The sequence below is a fragment of the Anser brachyrhynchus genome (genome assembly GCF_964034855.1).
Source record: "Anser brachyrhynchus genome assembly, chromosome: 3".
Classification (NCBI taxonomy): Eukaryota; Metazoa; Chordata; class Aves; order Anseriformes; family Anatidae; genus Anser; species Anser brachyrhynchus.
The window spans coordinates 56,339,983-56,358,046 of NC_137696.1; the positions used below are offsets into that span (position 1 = coordinate 56,339,983).

General features: G+C 47.7%; 1 protein-coding gene across 8 annotated transcripts in view; it reads left to right on the forward strand.

Moving 5' to 3' along the window:
* The window catches only part of SASH1 (SAM and SH3 domain containing 1), a gene marked incomplete at its 5' end in the record, with an annotated part of 518,822 nt that overhangs the window by 355,905 nt on the left and 144,853 nt on the right, over positions 1-18,064 (forward strand). Inside the window, one exon of one of the 8 annotated variants that reach the window (XM_080584014.1) lies at positions 11,397-11,415. The exons of the other annotated variants lie outside the window; for them this stretch is intronic. Coding sequence (XP_080440140.1) covers positions 11,413-11,415 — 3 coding nt within the window. Of the gene's footprint in view, positions 1-11,396; positions 11,416-18,064 lie in introns of those variants that run through there. 8 annotated transcript variants of the gene reach the window in all.

Genomic DNA, 18,064 nt, shown 5'->3' on the forward strand with positions numbered 1-18,064 from the left:
TTTACTTTGTTTTTGTGTGATCTTGTTGCTTAGTAGGTTCAAAACAGTTGCAGTGCACCTCTTGGAGGAATCCTGCCCTCAGTCCCATGGGGCGTGCATCTCTGCCGCCCTGCTCTTTTCCTCTGGCACACACTGCGAAGGGTGAGAGCAGCTGATTCAGTTGCAAAACGTCCGCACCGTCCAACACCTCTCATTTCCTTTAAGTAAAGCGTGTTCCCGTATCACCAATCAGCGGAAATTCGGACTTCCACCTTTTCTTTCCTTTGCTTAGGTTTCAGCTGTACTTTGTCGCGTTGCCTCTGAGGCCGCGCAGGGAGGGCAGCCCGTGACTGCGGCGGTTCCTGCTGCTAGGCCGGAGAAGGGGCCTCGGGCCCGCAGCCTCTCCCCGCTCGGCTGGCTCTGGAGTCACTGGCAGACCCGCTCCTGATAAGGCCCCGGGCAGCTTTATGGACTTCAAAAAAATCAGCGATTTGAAACTTGAGTCAAGATGTTTTCTCTCCTCAGCAATCCCTTGCCTTTGTGTGTGTAGCACTAGGTGGCAGATAGGTTTCTGGAGTGAAGGGAGGGAAAGCAATGAGTCAGGCTTGGCTGTTATGAGCTTGTTGTTTGGTGTATTAAAATTAGTAGTAACTGTGACAGTCACGGAGCAAGCCTCAACTTCTTCAGTTTCCTGAGGATTTATATAAAATGCTTACCTAGTTTTGTGTCACTGACGGCTGGAGTTTAAAAGAAGTAAGACTGCCTGGTCTTCACAGCAGTGATCATTCCTGCCTCGAATCCTTTTAAAAACGTTGGTGTGACAGACTTGGGACGCCACTTAAGGATCAGTCAGAAACTGCCGTAGTTGTAATCATGGCCTGTTTCCACAGGGCACTATTACTAAGCTTATAAAAACTGTGCCCAGCTTTATTTAGCTTTACAAGGCTTCAGTTTCATTCTGGCAGAACCGAATAAGCCTGTTTCCCCCCACACCCCTCTTGAGAAGGAGGGAAAGTTTAAAAAGGGGGCCCAGCCATCACTAATGATTGCCCAAGCTGTGCACATAGCTCCCTGTTAAACTCCCACTCCTTCCCTCTTCCCTCTCTCCCACCTCGGGCTATGCCAACAGAGGTGTTCATGTGGCTTCCTGATCTACCAGATCACAGGAGTGATCTGGCCAGACAAATAGCCTAGAATTTGATTTCAGGTTTCTTTTCTCTGCAGCCAGGTCGGCTCATAGATACATATCACCATCCAGCTGCATAAATAGTTGGCTTTGGCGTAGCACAGGGAGAGGAGTGGGGTGGATACAGATGTCCAAAAGAGAAGCGGAGCCAGGGCTGTTTAAATGATCTTTGCCATCAGAGAGATGCTCCAAGAATCACAGTCTCAGCTGCATGAAGTTCAAGAGCACAGCTCTAGAAAACCAGCTGCTTTCGGTGCCTGCATGAAGAACCTCTAGAAAATCGGGAAGCCATCGCCAACAGCTACGAGACTCACCCTCATCCATTTCTTTTATGTGGTCTGTTCTCAGTATGCCATTGCTGTGAACCACTATGGTTAGAGTTGTTCAACCTTATATTGTTGATTGCCATCCCCAAGTAGCTTTGTGCCTCTAAACTGCACCATTAATATGTAAATAAAAGCAATGGTCAGAATGGGTGGTGCTAGTGCTGTGATCCCATGGACGCTGTGCTTACGTGTCATTAAGACCAGTTCTGTGCAATACCGGCTCCAGATCAACTGGCAACATAGATGTGTCCCAGATCAGTCCCGGGCACTTGGCTACTCAATTAGCCAAAGCTTGCAAAACAGCATCTGTTTCAGACTTGTGTTTATGCTGGATTTGGAGGACAGACAGTTCCTAACTGGAGTAATGCCTGCCAGAACAAAAGTTACCCTTAGAAATCCTTTAAAACAAATTAGAACCAGAAATGTAGGTTTGGACAGGTTCAGTGCTTTAAGTCAAATAGCTAGATTTTTTTTTTATTTTACTTTATTTGGAACAGTGTGCCCTAGAACCAGATTCACCGCATCGTGTGACAACAACCTGACACTCTGCACAGGAGCTACAAAAGGAATGAAAACAAAGAATCTCCCCAGTTAAATCCAGTTGGTTAAAACCCAGCTAACAAACTCTAAACACCAGTAGATCATGAAGTCTAAAGTGCAGTTTTCACCACTTGTTTTTAACGCCTGAGTTGCAAAACTGTTCTGAGACAACCAAACCTGAGCAGCCAGGGCCTGGTTGTCCCTGCCTGACCAGCGGGGTTGGACCAGGTGACCTCCAGCGGTTCCTTCCAACCTCAGCCAGTCTGTGGTTCTGTGAATGTGAAATGGCAAGAGTTTCTCATATTCTTTTTGTGGTGGCCCTCTTTTAAGGAGGGGAAGATGGCTAATTTTGGTAGTTACAGCAATTGAGTAAGAGCAGCATCCCTAGATCTTAATGACTCAAGTGGGAGGTATATTTTAGAATAGAGAAAAGAAGAAGCTTTTGTACAATGAGATTTGAGCTAAGGTTTTTGAAACCACCTAGGGAGGTGGTTGCAGTCTGTGTGGACATACTACTGAACTGCACACCCACCAGGTACTGAGCTGAACGGGGCATTTTGCAGAATCCTTCTGGAAGGAAAGCTGGCTACAGGGGTCTGTTGGAACACTTGGAATGATGGCAGAAACGAACAGACAAGTTTTGCAGAGTGCCATCCTACAGGTCACAGAAAGCAATTTGCAAACGTTGGAGAAATATCAGGGAAAAGAGAGACAACAATGTCCATCCAGATCTCAAAGCATCTGTGACAAATTACATAGCCCAGATGGTTGCAATGGTTTTCACATTCATTGCACATGTAGTCCGGTTTTAGCTATCTCCAGTGCAGTCGTTCTGCTGATCTATGGCGGTTTTTCTCCCCTCAGTGCATGAGCATGTTTCCCATTCACATAAATAAGAGTTATGTCTTTGTATCCAGAGAGAGTGGATTTCATTTGTCTCGTGCTGTAGCAGCTTCTCACAGGCTGTTTTCCTCCCCCACTCTCCGTTTGGTTAAGCTATCCTGACCTGTGTTTTCTTTGTTTTGAACTGTTTGGACTTTTACTTTTTAGGTAATAAATGTCAGCAAACTATTGGAGAAATAAATGGCCAGAAATGAAGCCCTTCATGGGTTCAGCCATCTAAGTAATGCAATCTGAAATATGAGAGGTAGCTAGAAAGAGAGAAAAAAAATCATGGGAGTTTGGCACTGTAGAAGTAATTTCATTTTATGTGATGATATCACCACGTTTTTCCCCTCTCCTTTCACTCAGTACCTATACATGAGACTCTTGGTTTGCAATATGTGGGAATGTTTACTCTTATTTACAGGGCTTTTGTGTTTCTTAGCTATTTTTTGTAAATTGCTTTTAAAATCTCTGCCATAAGGTACCATTTAAGCATTGCCAATGATGACTATGGCTCTTGCTGCTTAAAAGCTTCTAAGCCATGGCCTGTGGATTTCTTTCGTACATGCGTTTAGGTTCTTTAATGAATACGGTGCTGGTAACACTGATTGCCAAGGCACCTCGGGCTGTACAGACTGGATTCCAGAGCCCCTGATGGGTGCACGCAGATGCACGCCTCCAGGCGGTTGTCCTTGTCTTACACAGCACCGGGGCTGGGAAGGTGGAGGTGGTGGTGTTCCCTGAACGCTGCCGTGGGTGCACCAGGGCTCTCTGGGGGCTCGGAGTTGGCGGGGTCACTTTAGCCATTTGTTCTTCCTCCCGCACAGTTCCCTCGGTTACAGACATGCTGTGATCAGGTTAGGGGCGCTCTTCTCCCAGGGAGCTGTGTCTGTTTTTCTCCCCCACTCTTGGTTTTGGTTTTGTTTTGTTTTGGAGGGGAGGAAAGGGAGAAAAGGAGAGGACACAACAAAACTTTTAGTCCTGCTGCTGCTCTTATGGACCGGGTCCCCTGTCCACTCCAATTTTTATCTCCTTTTGTATGACAAGAGCTGTCGCAGGACTTTCTGACAATGCATTTCTCTTCTCTTTTTCTGTCCCTCCTCCTTGCAGTCCACAGTTTTCTCACCCACCTCACTGCCCGGTTAATCAGACCCATTGGCAAGCGGCCACCTTGCGAAACAATGAAATAACCGGGGATGCCCAGGGGAGGCAGGGGGTGTTCTGCAGCCTAGAGCCAGTGGTGGCACGGGAGGAAGGAGCTCCAGTTCCCTCAGGTGGCTGCTGCGGGAGTTGGGGTCAGTGTAAAACACGGTGGGGTTTGGGGTTTGTTTGTGCAGAAGCAAGCCACCCATCGGGGCATTCAGCCACCTCAGCTCGAGGGCAGTTTGGTATAAGGCCGTGGCTGGATCTTGCTCTTCTGCATCCTCGGCGCTGGCGGAGCTCACGGCCTGCTGGGCCCTTCCCCGCCGCCTCAGCCCGCCAGGTTACCGGAGGCTGGAGCAGAAGCAGATTAGGGCCATTCACACCAGCAGCTTCCTTACCGCATTTGCAAGACTGATAACTTCTGGCAGGGAGGCAGTGACGCCAGCGGGCAGTAATCCTTTCCTCTGGAGAGCTGTTTGCCCTGCCGGCGTGTTTATCCCCGCAGGTGTGGCTCCCAGAAACCCTGCCTCTGCTTCTGGTTTTTGGCATGGGCAGTGGTATCCTGGACGGACAGTGCGACTCGCCCAGCTCCAGCCATCCTCCCTGGGGAGCTCCTTCAGGGCAAGGTCTTCCCTGAGAGCCGCCTCTCCCCGTGCTGGGGCCGCTGTCACCCTGCGTGAGCAGCGCTTGGTGCCCGACTTCTGGCTGTGGCTGGTGGCAGCACGCACCAGTGTTCCCTCAGTGCTGCCCGGCAGCACTTGGAAGAAGGTGTTGGCTTGCAAGAACCAGCCAGACGGGGTGAGGAGACAAGAAGAGGCATGAGAATAGCACTGTTTAACTCCAGATCCTCGCCTCCCACTGCTTCCCCTAAGAGGCAGCAGGAACAGCCGCAGCGGGGCGGTGGGGAGCGCGCCCTGCCAGGTGCATGGGCAGCCTGTGCCACTGCCGCCACCGCCACTGCCACCAGCATGCCAGGCGAATGCCACCCTGGTAGCAGCACGGGACCGACAGCTGTCAGCGTGACGTGCTGCATGGCGTCAAGTCCTTTTGCATGAGGGCAGTGCTACGTGCAGGCACGCCCTTAGTCCTTAGCTCCTAGCCTCACCTTCAGCTGAGTTACGGGAGCAAAGTCCTGCTCCGTTTGGGGAGTTTAAACGCGGCCGTGAATGCGTGTCAGCTTGCTTGGCCCAGGATATAGCGAGCTACTGAGGAGTGTTTACTGAGCTGTGCCCTGGCATCCTCATCCTTCCTTTGCAGCTGCTATTTACCAGACAGCATTTGTGGTGAATGTAGCTGGCAGGAAACATCGTCTAGGAATGAGCTGGATGAGTTAAAAGAAATTTTCACACTAACATTGTCACAGGCTTTTGAAAATACTTCACATGAAGGCATATTTTTGTAACGCTGAATTAAAATAGCATTGCATGAAGCTGGCTCGACTAAAGCGAATTTACCGTCAAAATGTTTGGTGTTTTTGTTTTGGGTCCCTGTCTTGTTTACAGATCTGCTGTGTTATGCAGAGAGCATCCCAACTCTATCGCCGCATTGTTCCACAGACGTGGCAGCAGCACAGCTAATTCATCTGCGCTGGGGGAGAGGAGATTTTGACTTTCTCGTGGCAATTAAAGAAACCGATTATGAAAATGCACTTATTTCACTTTTAGTCAAAAAGGCCTGCTATGATACTATTGCTTTACGAGGCTCAGAGTCCATATTTATTATGAAAAGGTCTTCATTAAAATTTATCAGAATGAAATAATAGGATTGTTTCTTCCATAGGCTATGCTAAGATTCAGCATTCGCTTTCTCCACTCTGGGATTTAAATTGCCATTCAAATTATTTAATTATTCTTCCTGTAGTTTTGTAACCCCTGACTGGAACTTTTTTTTGCAATCATCCTTCCTGAAACTGAGAAAATTGCCTTAAAGTAGTTTTTACAAGAGATCAGAACCCACAGAAACATGCAGCCACTGATATACGTGTTAGTCCACCGTGCTGATTCTTTCTTTGCATGTTGTGCAATGTACCCCATCCTTTATCTGCCTGCTTTGTTTTCTTATTTAGATTCTTGTTTAGCTTCCTCGCAGGACCGTGCCTCTATTTTGTTTAGAAAGTTCCCAGCAGCCCGCGGTTGCTATAGCTATATGGGAACGGAATATTTGTGTTGAGTTATTTATTTGAATTGGGACTTTTTAAAACCGTCTCCTTGTCATCAATCTACCAGAGACGTTTGGACAATGCATTAGTCATTGCCGAAGTGACACGAAACACTGCACAGTGTTTGGAGACGCCCTTCCAGCGAAGGACCCCGAGGTTCGGGCCTCCTCACAGATGTGCGGAGCAGCGCTCGCCGGGCCTAACTCAGTTGCACGCCTAATAGGCTTTTTGCCTGTAAATCCCCATGTGCCACGGAGCGATTGGCTCTGCAGAAGGGGTGGTGTAACGGGAAGCCTGGACGTCCCTGATTTATCTCCCGGCTCCGTCTCCAGCGCTGCTGACGGCTGGGTGGAGCGCGCTGCTCCGGCACCCGATGCTGGTTGCCACCCGAGCGAGCGAGCGGCGGAGGAGCGGGGCTGGGTGCTCAGCGGCCAGGGGCAGGCTCAGAGCTGGGGCTTTGTTTCCCGAGCCCTGACGGCAGCGTGGCAGCGAAGCAGCTGAAGTAAACAAACCAACAATAAAGGCATTTTTGTGCAGAATAGGACCATTATTCTTCCTGACAGCATGACTTGGATTTTGAGGTCTCATTCCTTGTATTGTTCCTTATTTAAAGAGAAAGAGAAAGCAGAACAAGGAATAATACAAATTAGACAGCCTAAGGCTTGTGCTCGCCTATAGGATACTATTAAGGTCCTGTCGGCGCTACAAATTGGAACCATTCTGCAGCCGGGTCCCTTCACCCAGCTGCATTTTGAAAGCAGTCAGGCCCTAAAGTCTTACGTGCTCGTGTGATCAATTCGCCAGGGACTTTTCCGCGGAGGTCAGGCTCATAACCATGAGGCAATAAGCAATCACTTACTGAGACTGCCTCATTGATTATTCCACCCGCAGACAACAGAGCGTTTCTTAGCCCGACAGAGGGGCTCGCACAGCCACATAGACTCGTGCACGTGTGTGTGCCTATTTACTTTCCTTTCCGTCTCAACTGCGGACGTGATTTTTGCCAGAGGGTGCTCGGTGGGCAGCTGGGACATGAGGCGATGCCCTGGTGCTCTGTGCAGTGAGCCACGTCCGCGGGGGCTGCCGCAGTGGTTTCGGACCCTCCGGAGAGCCGGAGGGCTGCTAGAGGGCTGGAAGAAGCTGTTGGGGCTTCAGGCGTGTTGCAAGGCTCACGCTCAGTAAGGCTTCAAAAAGTTTGTGTTGTGCAAATTTTCAACCCTTTCTGTTCATTTGGACCGGAATCCCATGGTATCTGCTGGACACGGGAAATTCAGCATGGATTCGGGGCAATGGCTTTTTCTTTTTCTTACTCCAGCAGGGGCTGGCTATGTCCGAGCAGGGGCCCTTGAGCTTGCTGAAGTGCTAAGGGTGGAGACATTTCCCAGATACTCAGGAGAGCATGGATTTATGCACTCACAAAGGCACACGGCCTTTCTACCAAGGGACAGCAAGTCTGTTTTGTCTCTTTGGTAACCTCCCTGGCTGGCCGAGGAAGACTTCTTGCAGCTGGGAGAGGCATGGCTGTGGTGGAGCCGTGCCCGTGGGAGAGGTGAGGGAGGACTTATTGAAAGCCTCAGGGTCTTATCCAGCTTGCCTTTTTCTGGCCTGGGCAGTCACAGCAAGGGACAAGCAATAGAGGCGTCACCACTGAGATGAGACACGCTGTCATCCCAGTCAGATTAAATATCTCCAGTCCGCTCCTGGAAAGAGCATATCAAGAACACTAAGTGGAACATTGCTGTATGTTTACAACTTTTCAAAGTTACTGACTGCATACATTAGACACACAGTTTGTTGGATTGTTCCATGCCATTTTTCCTTTAATCCCTTCACTTGTGATTTTCCCAGGGGATACATGGAGTAAACCCTTTTTTCACTGTCAGGACTGAGCCCGTTTTAACTGGGCAGCCTGGAAGATCTTTTGTTCAACTAGACATTGATTCTGTTTGCACATCTGCAGCATTTAAACATTGCACGATTGTTTAAATGCAATGTTTAAATGCATTTAACATTTAATGTGTTTATGTTTAAATGCATAAACAACGCACGACCACCTCAGTTCACAGTCTCAAAGATAAATAACTAATATTTTTTCCCCCAGGGTAAGCAAACTGACAGCGGAGGGATTAAAGGGAGGCCACAGAACATATCTCCAGCTATTGACAGATAACAGAATAAGCGTATTGGCTGGTAAATAAAGAAGCGGATGAGAGCAGTATCCATCAGCAGCTACCACCAAACAGCTCCCTCTCCTGCTCTCCCAGTACAGTTTGGAAGCTGATGCCCCGACACCTGGCACAGTCTCTTGTGGCAAACGGAGAGGACAAGCAGCAAGGAGGACAGGGTGCAGGAGGGAAGGAGGAGACAGGAGGAACTCTGGTGGGGGAGTCGGATGTGTTAATAAATCTTTGGCTGAGGGAGATGGAAAAATATGGAAGTGAGGGCTGACAGAGCCACCCAGCGTGAGAGGTACGTGGGAGCGGATGGAGGTCCTGGTACAGGAGAGTGTGAAAGCATCCCGGTCAGGAGATGTGGAGGGGGAAGCTGAGGGGACACACAAATGTTGCGTCCAGAACAGGCTGCGGCATCCTGGGAGGGTCAAGGGATGGAGGCACAACAGAGGGACAGCAGTCTCACGTGGGCTGATGTCTCGGGATTACTTTAAAGGCCCTGGCACCAGGGCCACCAGGACATGGATGGCACAGAGGGAACAGAGAAGCTGCACTGTGAGGACGTGGGGTACATGTGGGATCGCTGGCACAGGGACACCGTGGCCAGCTGCAGGACCGCCCTGTGTGGCCCTGGGAGGAGTTCAGGCCCTGTCCCCCCGTTGCTTTATTGTTCCTGTTTAATGGTGTTCGATGCAAGGCTGAGATGGGATGAGCAGTGAGGCTGTCCTCAGCAGTGCGCTTCACAGGACTGACAGCAGGAAAACTTCCATGGGAAATATGTTGTGCATCTGTTGTTTTCAGTGGGTGCTAGGTGTGAGAAACAGCTAAAGGTAATTCGCTGGCTTGTCCCCCACTCATATTTTAAAATTCAAAGCTTAAGCCTTTTTCTTTTCAGCATTGCGGCTGCTCAGCAGAGGTTGTAAAGCTCAACTTTTAATGCGTAAAATCGATCAACTTGAAAACCCCAAAATTCTCCCCTCTCTGTCTGACTACTGTCTTGAAAATCCTGCAGTTTTATATTGTGTTTTTGTCCTTTCTCTTCTTTTGATTTGTTACTGTGGGGTCACCGTCCCATGTTTTGAATGCATACATATGCCTAATTGAACATTCACCATTCAACATACACAAAATTCATTAAGACTATGGAAGTCCTGTTAAAAAAGGAGTTATTCCCCCTGCAGCCTTATACAAACATGTAAAACGCTTGAGTCAGACTGAATCCCGAGGTTAAAAATAGACTGGTAAATCTTAGTATTTACTTTCTGAATTTTAAACCCTGTGGAGGAGAGGGAAGCGTTTAAAGTTTTCCCACTTTAATCATTGCCTCTGATGCCAGGAGGACTAAGTGGCTTTTTTTCTTTTAATGCAAACAGGAGATTCTCAAGACTTGAAATGAAATCCTGAGCGCAGGCGACAGCGCGCTTCCTGCTTCCTTCCCGTGCTTTCCTGACCGCTATCCTCCGCTGCTGGGAGGAGGATGGTCGCCTGCCTCCCTGCTTCACCTTCAGCGCAGCCCCTCTCCTTTCTTCCAGGGCTCGTGCCCGTCCCCCTCCAAGGATGCTGGGCTGTGTGCTCCTGCTCTCCTTGGCCTGAAAGCCACTGCTGCTGTGCAGTCCTGGAGAAACCAGCGTATAGCCAAGCGCATGCATGGGTGTCCTCCCGGAGCCAGAGGACAGTACCCGTTTGCTATATTGCCCTCTCTCACGTTTCTCAGTGCCCATCCAGCGATGGGTGGCAGGGCAGGGGTGATGCAGGTCTCACCGGCGCTGCTTCCCTCCTTCATGCTGAGGTTTGTCCTCCTGTGGGTGTAGGAGAACCAGACCCTTCCAGAGTCATTGACATGATTCAACCAGAAGCATTTTCTGCTCTTCCATCATTCCAAAACAGCAATGCTGGTTTTGATCATATGAGAAAGAAATCAAGGATTTTTGTAACCTGAAAAGGGAAGATCTAAGGCACATGAGTTGCTCTATGGCACTCCATCCCAGCATTGTTCGACCCCTTCTGAGCTATGTGGTAGGTGTCTTTGATAGAGCATTTTATTTTTTAATTTGCTTCCAAATTAAACATTGGTAGTAGGGTGACGGCTGGACCAGATGATCTTGGAGGTCTTTTCCAACCCTAATGATTCTGTGATTCTATGAAACTAAAAAACATATTTTATAAAATTGTATTCACTAACCTTTGTAAAGGCCCAATATTGAAAATCTTCTGACAGTGTGCTTGCATATGTATAAGAGAAATCTGTGCATGTCGGTGTAGGAACGAGTTAGGAATTTCAACACGTTCACTTGCTATTAGCACTTGATGTTCACTTCAAGTTAGTGCAGTCGCAAAGTTGTTGCTGGACCAAGTCCTGGGTAAGATTCCGAGGGCCACACCAAGCTGTCAGCATTTCACACCATCGGCAGGGCTGGTGCTGGAAGGGAAGCTGCGGAGGAAACAGCCAGGGCTGGGAGCTGGGGCCAAGGTTTGGGGGCCAGGAGCCCCCCTCGGGCGATGCCCAGGCACCGGGGGGCCGCGTCCCTTGGGAGAGGGGGAGCCCGGGCGCAGGGGCTGCGCCGCAGCCTTTTGGCACCCGGCGTGAGCGGTGGAAGTGACACACGGCTCGCACAACGGGAAAGCCCTGTTTGTTTGTCAAAGGAAGGCCAGGAGCTGGACAACTGCAGCTGGGCGGCTCTGCCTTTGTCTGAAAGTTAGCGCCGGAGAGCCCGCCGGGCCTTCGGCTCGGTGCTCCTGAGCCGCTGCGTGTACCTGTCGCTGTGGGTTGTACCAGGCTAGCCAGCGGCTAGCTGGCATTTTGGGGAGGCAGGGCTCTTCTCCAAGGCTGGGACTGATGGGCTTGCTGATGCTTTTCGTCTGGAGTGCGAAGCGCTGTTCTGGAGGCTGATGATTTTCGCCCCCTTGCTGGGTCTGGAAGTTGCAGAACTGAGTGGCACAGATGCTTGGGCGAGTAGCCTGGGCTGGAAAGAAGAATTAACTTAATAATCCCCAGTGAGACAGTTGCTCTTACATTGATGTGAGATGGTAAGTCATTTAGATCACTCCATCCTCACATTTTTATAGCTATATACCTGTGTTTCCAAGCTACGTTCAGATTGCATCGATGCTTTTCACAAACCTATCATACGGTTAATTACAGCTGAATTTAATAGTTACTGTAATTGTATATTTGATTGAAAAATAAGTAGTTTCACTCAAGCTGTTTTCACCCTGAGAAGATAGATCTTGTGATATTATGGTTTGTGAACAGTTCTGCTGCCTGCTATCTTCCTCAACAGAAAGGTAAGAAATGAAGTTAGACAATTACTTGTAATTGCAGGTAAGATTTGAATGTTGATTTATATTTTTAATTGCTTCCATTTAAAAAATTATGGGTGAATGTGAAGATGAGTAATGTTTAAACTGAAAGAAAACAGACCCATAAATATAAATGTGGAGCAGCAGGATGTGTATAAAGGGCAATCTTCTTTTTTTTTTTTTTTTCTCCTCTCTGCTCCAGTACTCCTGGAAATGTGCTTCTTGAACTTATCTTGACTTCAGATTGTTTCTCAGTGGCCACAGCTTCTAATTATTTGCCTTTTCACACTGGTTTTGAGCCAACAGAAACTGAGTATTATGCCTACATGTTCACTCGGTCTAGATGTGATTTTCTGTTCAGGGCACTCGTACTGGAGAAAATAAAACCTGGATGATTCACTGGGTGACTGAAGCTGTTGGTACTTCCCAGGGATGGCACAAGAAATGAAATCTCAATTAAGAGTGACTTTCTCTTACAGAGTAAGGCCTTTGAATCAGAGCGTACCTCGGAGCCTTTTGTCTGCCAAATGGGTGGGGGTAATTCAGTTGAGAAAATGCAGTCAAGATGTGAAAAAAAGTGCCTGGGGGCATGCAAGGCCTGTTTCCAGTGATGCACGGATGTTAGTAACATGCTGAGCTTTAAAATCCCAGAGCACAGTAAAGCAGAATATTCCCATCCCACTCCCTGGGAATTAAATTAGGTGTCGAACCAGAGGTCTTTATGAAAAATAAAATCAGAAAACATTTTGTTTTCAGTTAGAATTTTTATCTGACTTGCTACTTTTGTGTGTGTGTGAAGGCTTGTAAAAATACAGCCCTGTGGTAGCACTGAAATGAGAGATCATCACTTTTTCTGTCAGTGCCTTTTATATAAATGTGTTACTATTTTAACTCAGAAGCTGTTCAGTTATGTGCCTAGTTCCTGAAAAATTTGCTGACTGTGCTTCAGCAAAAGGAATTAAAAAAAATTATAAAAGCATGAAGTATGCTTTATGGTATATATTACTTTGCAGTGTATCTGCTTTATCAAGCTTAAGATTCTTAACTCTTAGAATTAATTGCATGTAGAACTGAACTGAGTTATTTTTTTAAAAATTTAGATCCTAGCTAAATAAGCAGGTTTCCACAAGTGCAACCATCTCATACTGCATTATACTAGAGCATAACAATTTAAAATGAAAGGAAAATGGGTGGTAATTAGGAAAAAGAAATCTGGACTGTTCAGTCTAAGTGTTCCTGAAGTGGTGACAAACACAGAGCGCGTCCCCCTTGAGAAGCAGTGAAAAAATATTTTCAAACTCCCTCCCCTTTCAGAAGGCTCCCTTGGGAAAATGACAAGACTCGACTCACTCCACCTGGAAAAGACTCACATCCCTCTCTGTACCAGTGGGAACCACTGTGCCCCTGAGGGAGGCATTTTAAGAGAGGGCTGCAGAGGTGCACATCCCCTCCTCTGGCGTTGATTATTTCAGGCAAGGCATTCAGCACCACTTTGTTGGCAGCCTGGGGACCAAGCAAAACCCCTGCGCATTGCCTGACTCTGCCCCATCCCACCCTGGAGCAGGCACTGGGAGCAAGTAACAAGGAAATAGGGTGCAGTGAAAATTCATTTAAAGGAGTTTGAAAGATATTGCTCATAGAGTGTATGAAGATATCACTATGAAGGGAGGATTACGTATTTCTAAATGCAGATTGGCTATTTTAAGAGAAAATTGTAAAAAAATGAAGACACTGGGCTTTATTCCCTTTCTTCATAAAATATGAAGCACATCTTTTTTTAATGCTTTCAATTTTCTTCCTTTTATGGCCTATTGTAAATATGCAGTATTCTTGATCTCAACTGTTCAAGGCTTACATTAGCCTTCCTGAATAACGAGAATTCTTCTTCAAGCAATTCCCCACAAATACATTTTTGGTATGTTTTTATGCTGGGTGGTTGGTTTTTTCAGTATTTAAAGTATGCTGAAATGGTATTTTCATGGATTGTAAAATCAAGAGATTTAAACAGCTCTGCTTTCTTCTCCTAATCTCCATTTCTACTTAAAAATAAAATAAAAATAAAAATCTTTTGTGTCCACATAACTTCTTGTGATTGGAGAGGGGAAAAGAAATGCCAGCTGTCATAAATTCTTAGGCTGAAGATCTTCTCCCAACAAAGCTTACACTAACAACAGTTAGTCCCAGGCAGTTTTTTTGGTTGTTTTGCTGTTGTTGTTGTTGTTGCTTTCATTTTTATTTTTTTTTTAGGAAACATAGCGTAGGCCTAACAGCTAGGTCCCTGGGTTATTTAAGGTATTTTTGCACTCTTCTGAATTGATTCAGATCAGTGCCTGCAACGTCTCAGTAGCCCAGCTGATAGGGGTCTACAATTCTGAGGAGTGCAAAAGGTTTATTTTATATGCCGTCTGTTGGTAAATCTTCACATAATGGTTGCTTTTCTGTGACAGCAAGAAAGAAGTTGACTCATGTTCTGCCTGCAGCCTCCAGATCCTGTTGTGAGAGCTGCTGCAGGGCCAGCTGTCTCCCATCTTCTGCTCATGCTTCTGACTTACTTCCTCCCAAGTGAAGTATTTTTGCAAAAATAGGTCCTTCTCTCCATCTGCCTCCTGTTTGTGTTAGCTCATTTCTCCAGTTTCCATATCCATCTGTGTATCTGATCATGCTCTCCAATATGCCTGCAGTTCTTTCTAGCTTTGTGCTATCTGAAGTCAGTAAGCAGGTAGCATCATCCCCATCGGAGAACACCCTACGACATGGTCCTGTCTTCTTCACTAATGACTTTCAGTGCTTTTTGTTGGCCTTTGCAGGCTCGGGCACTTCCTTGCAGGTTCCTGCTGAGCCACGTGAGGATGGGTACTGGCCCATCAAGAGCCTCAAAGCAGCCACCTGGGTCACAGCTCTCAAAACGTGGCCAGCCGCTAGACAAGTCTGATGTAAAAATACTGAGTCGTGCCTAAATGTCTTGATAAACCACTGGCAAATATTCTTTGAGATGGTTTCCCTGCCATGCACCAGCCCTGATACTTTCATGTAGGCCGCTGACTTAATGAATATCCTATGTGAAGGAGCAAGAGGAACCCAATGAGGCTGGAGATACCTCTCTGCCCCTCCTTATCTGCATGCATAGTATCATATTATCGAAGAAAATTATCTTTATTTGACAATGATTTTGATTGTTTCTCACAAAGGCATGTGAACATAAGGTCTTGAAATGCTTACAAACAGCACGTGTGACTCTTTGTTCCCAAGCATATTTACTGTAAATTTAGGTCAGACCGAATGGCCGGTCGGGCTCTCAGTGAAACACAACCCATAAGGTGCACGTTTACTTGCCTCTTCTCTGTCTTCTGCAACATTAAACCTCTGTATCAGTGAGCCTGAATCTCTGGTGCTGGGCTCGCCAGACTTGTGCCAGGAGGATTTTGGCATGCCACGGCTAAGGTCCCCCGGGGAGGGGGTCGGGCTCGGCTTCTCTCCCTGGTTCACACCCAGGCTGCATCTGCTGTGACCACCTCAAGCCACTTTCCCTAACTTGCACATCAAAGGTGAGCTTGGTAGCCTGTGGTTTTTGTGTCTCGGTAGCATTTGGGTGGGTAAACCTTTCTGATTGCCAGCAGCTCCGTGGGATACCACTCAGAAACAATCCTCACTCACCTTGGCTTATGCTTGATTTGGTTATCTGTGATAGATGTTCAACAGTGCCAGACCTTGGTTATTTTCCCCTCTTATTAATGCCCCCAGACTCTCAGCGGGGCTTTCTGCCATGTCTTTCCAGAGTGCAACAAGTGGAGATACCTTCAAAATACAAATGCAGGCCTCTCCCTTGCCTGTCATTCCCTTACAAGCTGTACTCCTCTGTATTAATATTTCAGTTGTGTGAATTCTCTACAAGTTGAAGTTGTGCCAGTTAAGTTAAGCATTTTATTAAGCATTAAGACTTCTAGTTCCTCCTGGTTTGTGCCTCGTACCTCTTCTAGCAGCACGCAGGCTTTTAATACATTTGCCACACTGAGCTGCTGCTATTTGTTCTTTCCCCTCTTGTGACCTTACAGTGAACCCCACTACCTCGTCTCCCTTCTTCCCCTCTTCTCAGTTTGTATTCGTTTTTTTTCCTCCTTTCCATCACTTCCCGGGGTTTTCACTGTTTGACATTGTTTTGGTTGAGAGGGGAGAATTTAGGTCACCGTCTTTGTTGTTTTTTTGTCTTTCTTCACTAGATGGATAACGGCAGAATAGCAGGGCATCTGTCGTGGAGCCATTATCCCATGATCAAAGAAGTCAAAGCACTCAGCAGCGTACTCTGCATAGCCGCACGTTCATCCCCAGCGTGTGTTTGTGTGGGCACGCACACGTGTGTGCCCCTCTCTTTCTGGCTGCTCTTTTACACTGGTGTGGTAGGCTCTAAGGTGATGCTTCAGTAGGCCCCCACACCTTCTCCCATATGCCCATTTGTTTTCTAAATTTGTGCTGCCTTCCCTAGGAACCCATGGTTTGGTTTCTGTGCACATCCTACTCTGGTTTTAGAAGCAGGAGCAGCTTCTGGTTTCCAGAAGCCCTCCAGAAGGAGGCCAGAAGGTGGCTGAAGGTGGCTGCGCACCACGGAGAGGAGCAGGAGCACTTCCCTCTGGCTTCTCGCTCGGGCTGGGGGGCTCCGGGCTCCCCTCCTGCCTACCTGGGCTGTTTCTCAGGGGCCTGGGGACCTCTCTGCTTCTGCTCGGAGGCAGGGAGGGAAGGGAGAGCACTGCAAGTCAGGCCCCAGGTCTGCGAGCGCTCGGCCCACTGTGCCTGCTGGGGCACCCCCAGCAGCGTGCCGGGTGGGGGCCAGGCAGCTGCAGTCTCAAGCCTCCCAGCATGACAGGTGAGCACGAAACCAGGGGCGAGAAGACCCCGGCACCGACAGCATGGCCAGGGGTGCAGCTGCCCCACAGGAGGCGGCAGAGCCTGGGCATGCTGAGCCCAGAGGGGAGGACATGGCAGTGCGAGCTGCCTGCTTCGTCCCCGACCTCCCGCCTCGTCACCTCAGAGCGGTCGAGGCTCAGCAGAAGCGATTTGCAACCTTTATGTATTCCTAAATTGCGCCAGTGCAAACCTGCGTGGCGAATTTACAGCTGCTAAAAACTAAGACGTTTTCTTAATGGCTTTACAAGGACTTCATTAAGGTACTTAATGAGGCCTCAGAAGTCCGTCAACCACAAGCTGAAAATCACCGCTTCAGAAATAAGGCGTTAGGGATTGCTGGTGAAGTCACAGTGTGTGTTACCTGGGTTGCTGCTTGAGGAAGGCTGCTGCTCTCTATTTCAGCAGTGAAGACTGGCCGCGGAAGTTTCAAAAGCAATTTGTTTCCTCCGCGGATATCAGCAGGGGAGGGACTTCAATAGCGAGGTCATTCTAAATGTCTTGTTCCTCCTTCTCCCCTTTCACCATATTGGTGTAGAGTTTTCCATAGGGAAGGGTAATACGAAATCCAGAAAGGTCTGAGGGCCTGAAATGAAGACAGATAAAATTCTGTCATTGTGATTCTTATAAACATAGATTAGCTTGGTCGTGGTTGAATGTTCCCTGGTTCTTCATCTTTAGTACTGTCAGCAAATGGTCCCTATGATATAGGGCCAGCTTCTGCAATTAATACAGTTGTTCATGGAAAATATAATTAAAATCTGACCGCCTGTCACTGTCCTCCCCTCCAGTCGTGGTGCTGATAAAGTTCTCTGGATTTCTGCCATCTGCTAGTTCTAACATGCCCAGTTTCCTTACAAAAAGGCTCTGCTTTCACCTACAAAACGTTTGATAATTCAGTTCAGTTTCCTGTGAAACTCTGCATCTTGCGAGCACTTTGTAGTACAGAAGTGCTGCTTTCCAGCAAACACTCCCACGTCTTCACATGATTTGGGGCTTTATTGCAGAGCATTTCCCCTCTAAGCGTCCACTTACTGCTGGGTGTTTTCTGTGGGTTTGGCTGTAATGTTTTTAACAGCTTTATTTCTGTTATGCTTGGTTGTATGAAAGATGCCCAGCAAACCTGATTAATTTCCAAGATATCTTTGCTTCCTTAGACTCATGGAGCATGTGATGCGTTGCCTGGGCTGGTCCCTGGCTATTTACAGCATGCCAAGTACAGCCAGCAGTCCCTGGACTGGGACTCAGGAAGACCCCGATTTCCTCTTTGGTGCTGCTGCTGATTAGCCAAGTTTCCCAACGCAAATCATGTCGTCTCTGGGCATCTTCACCTTCTGACTCAGATGCAGCGTGTAAATTCCTTTACTCTGTACAAAGAGTTTAGTAGAATAAGGAGGAGCTTGTTCTGTAGGTGAGGTGCCCAGTTGCTTCTGGAATAGACACTAAATACAGGCTAAATGCTAAGTAATATTTAAGAAGT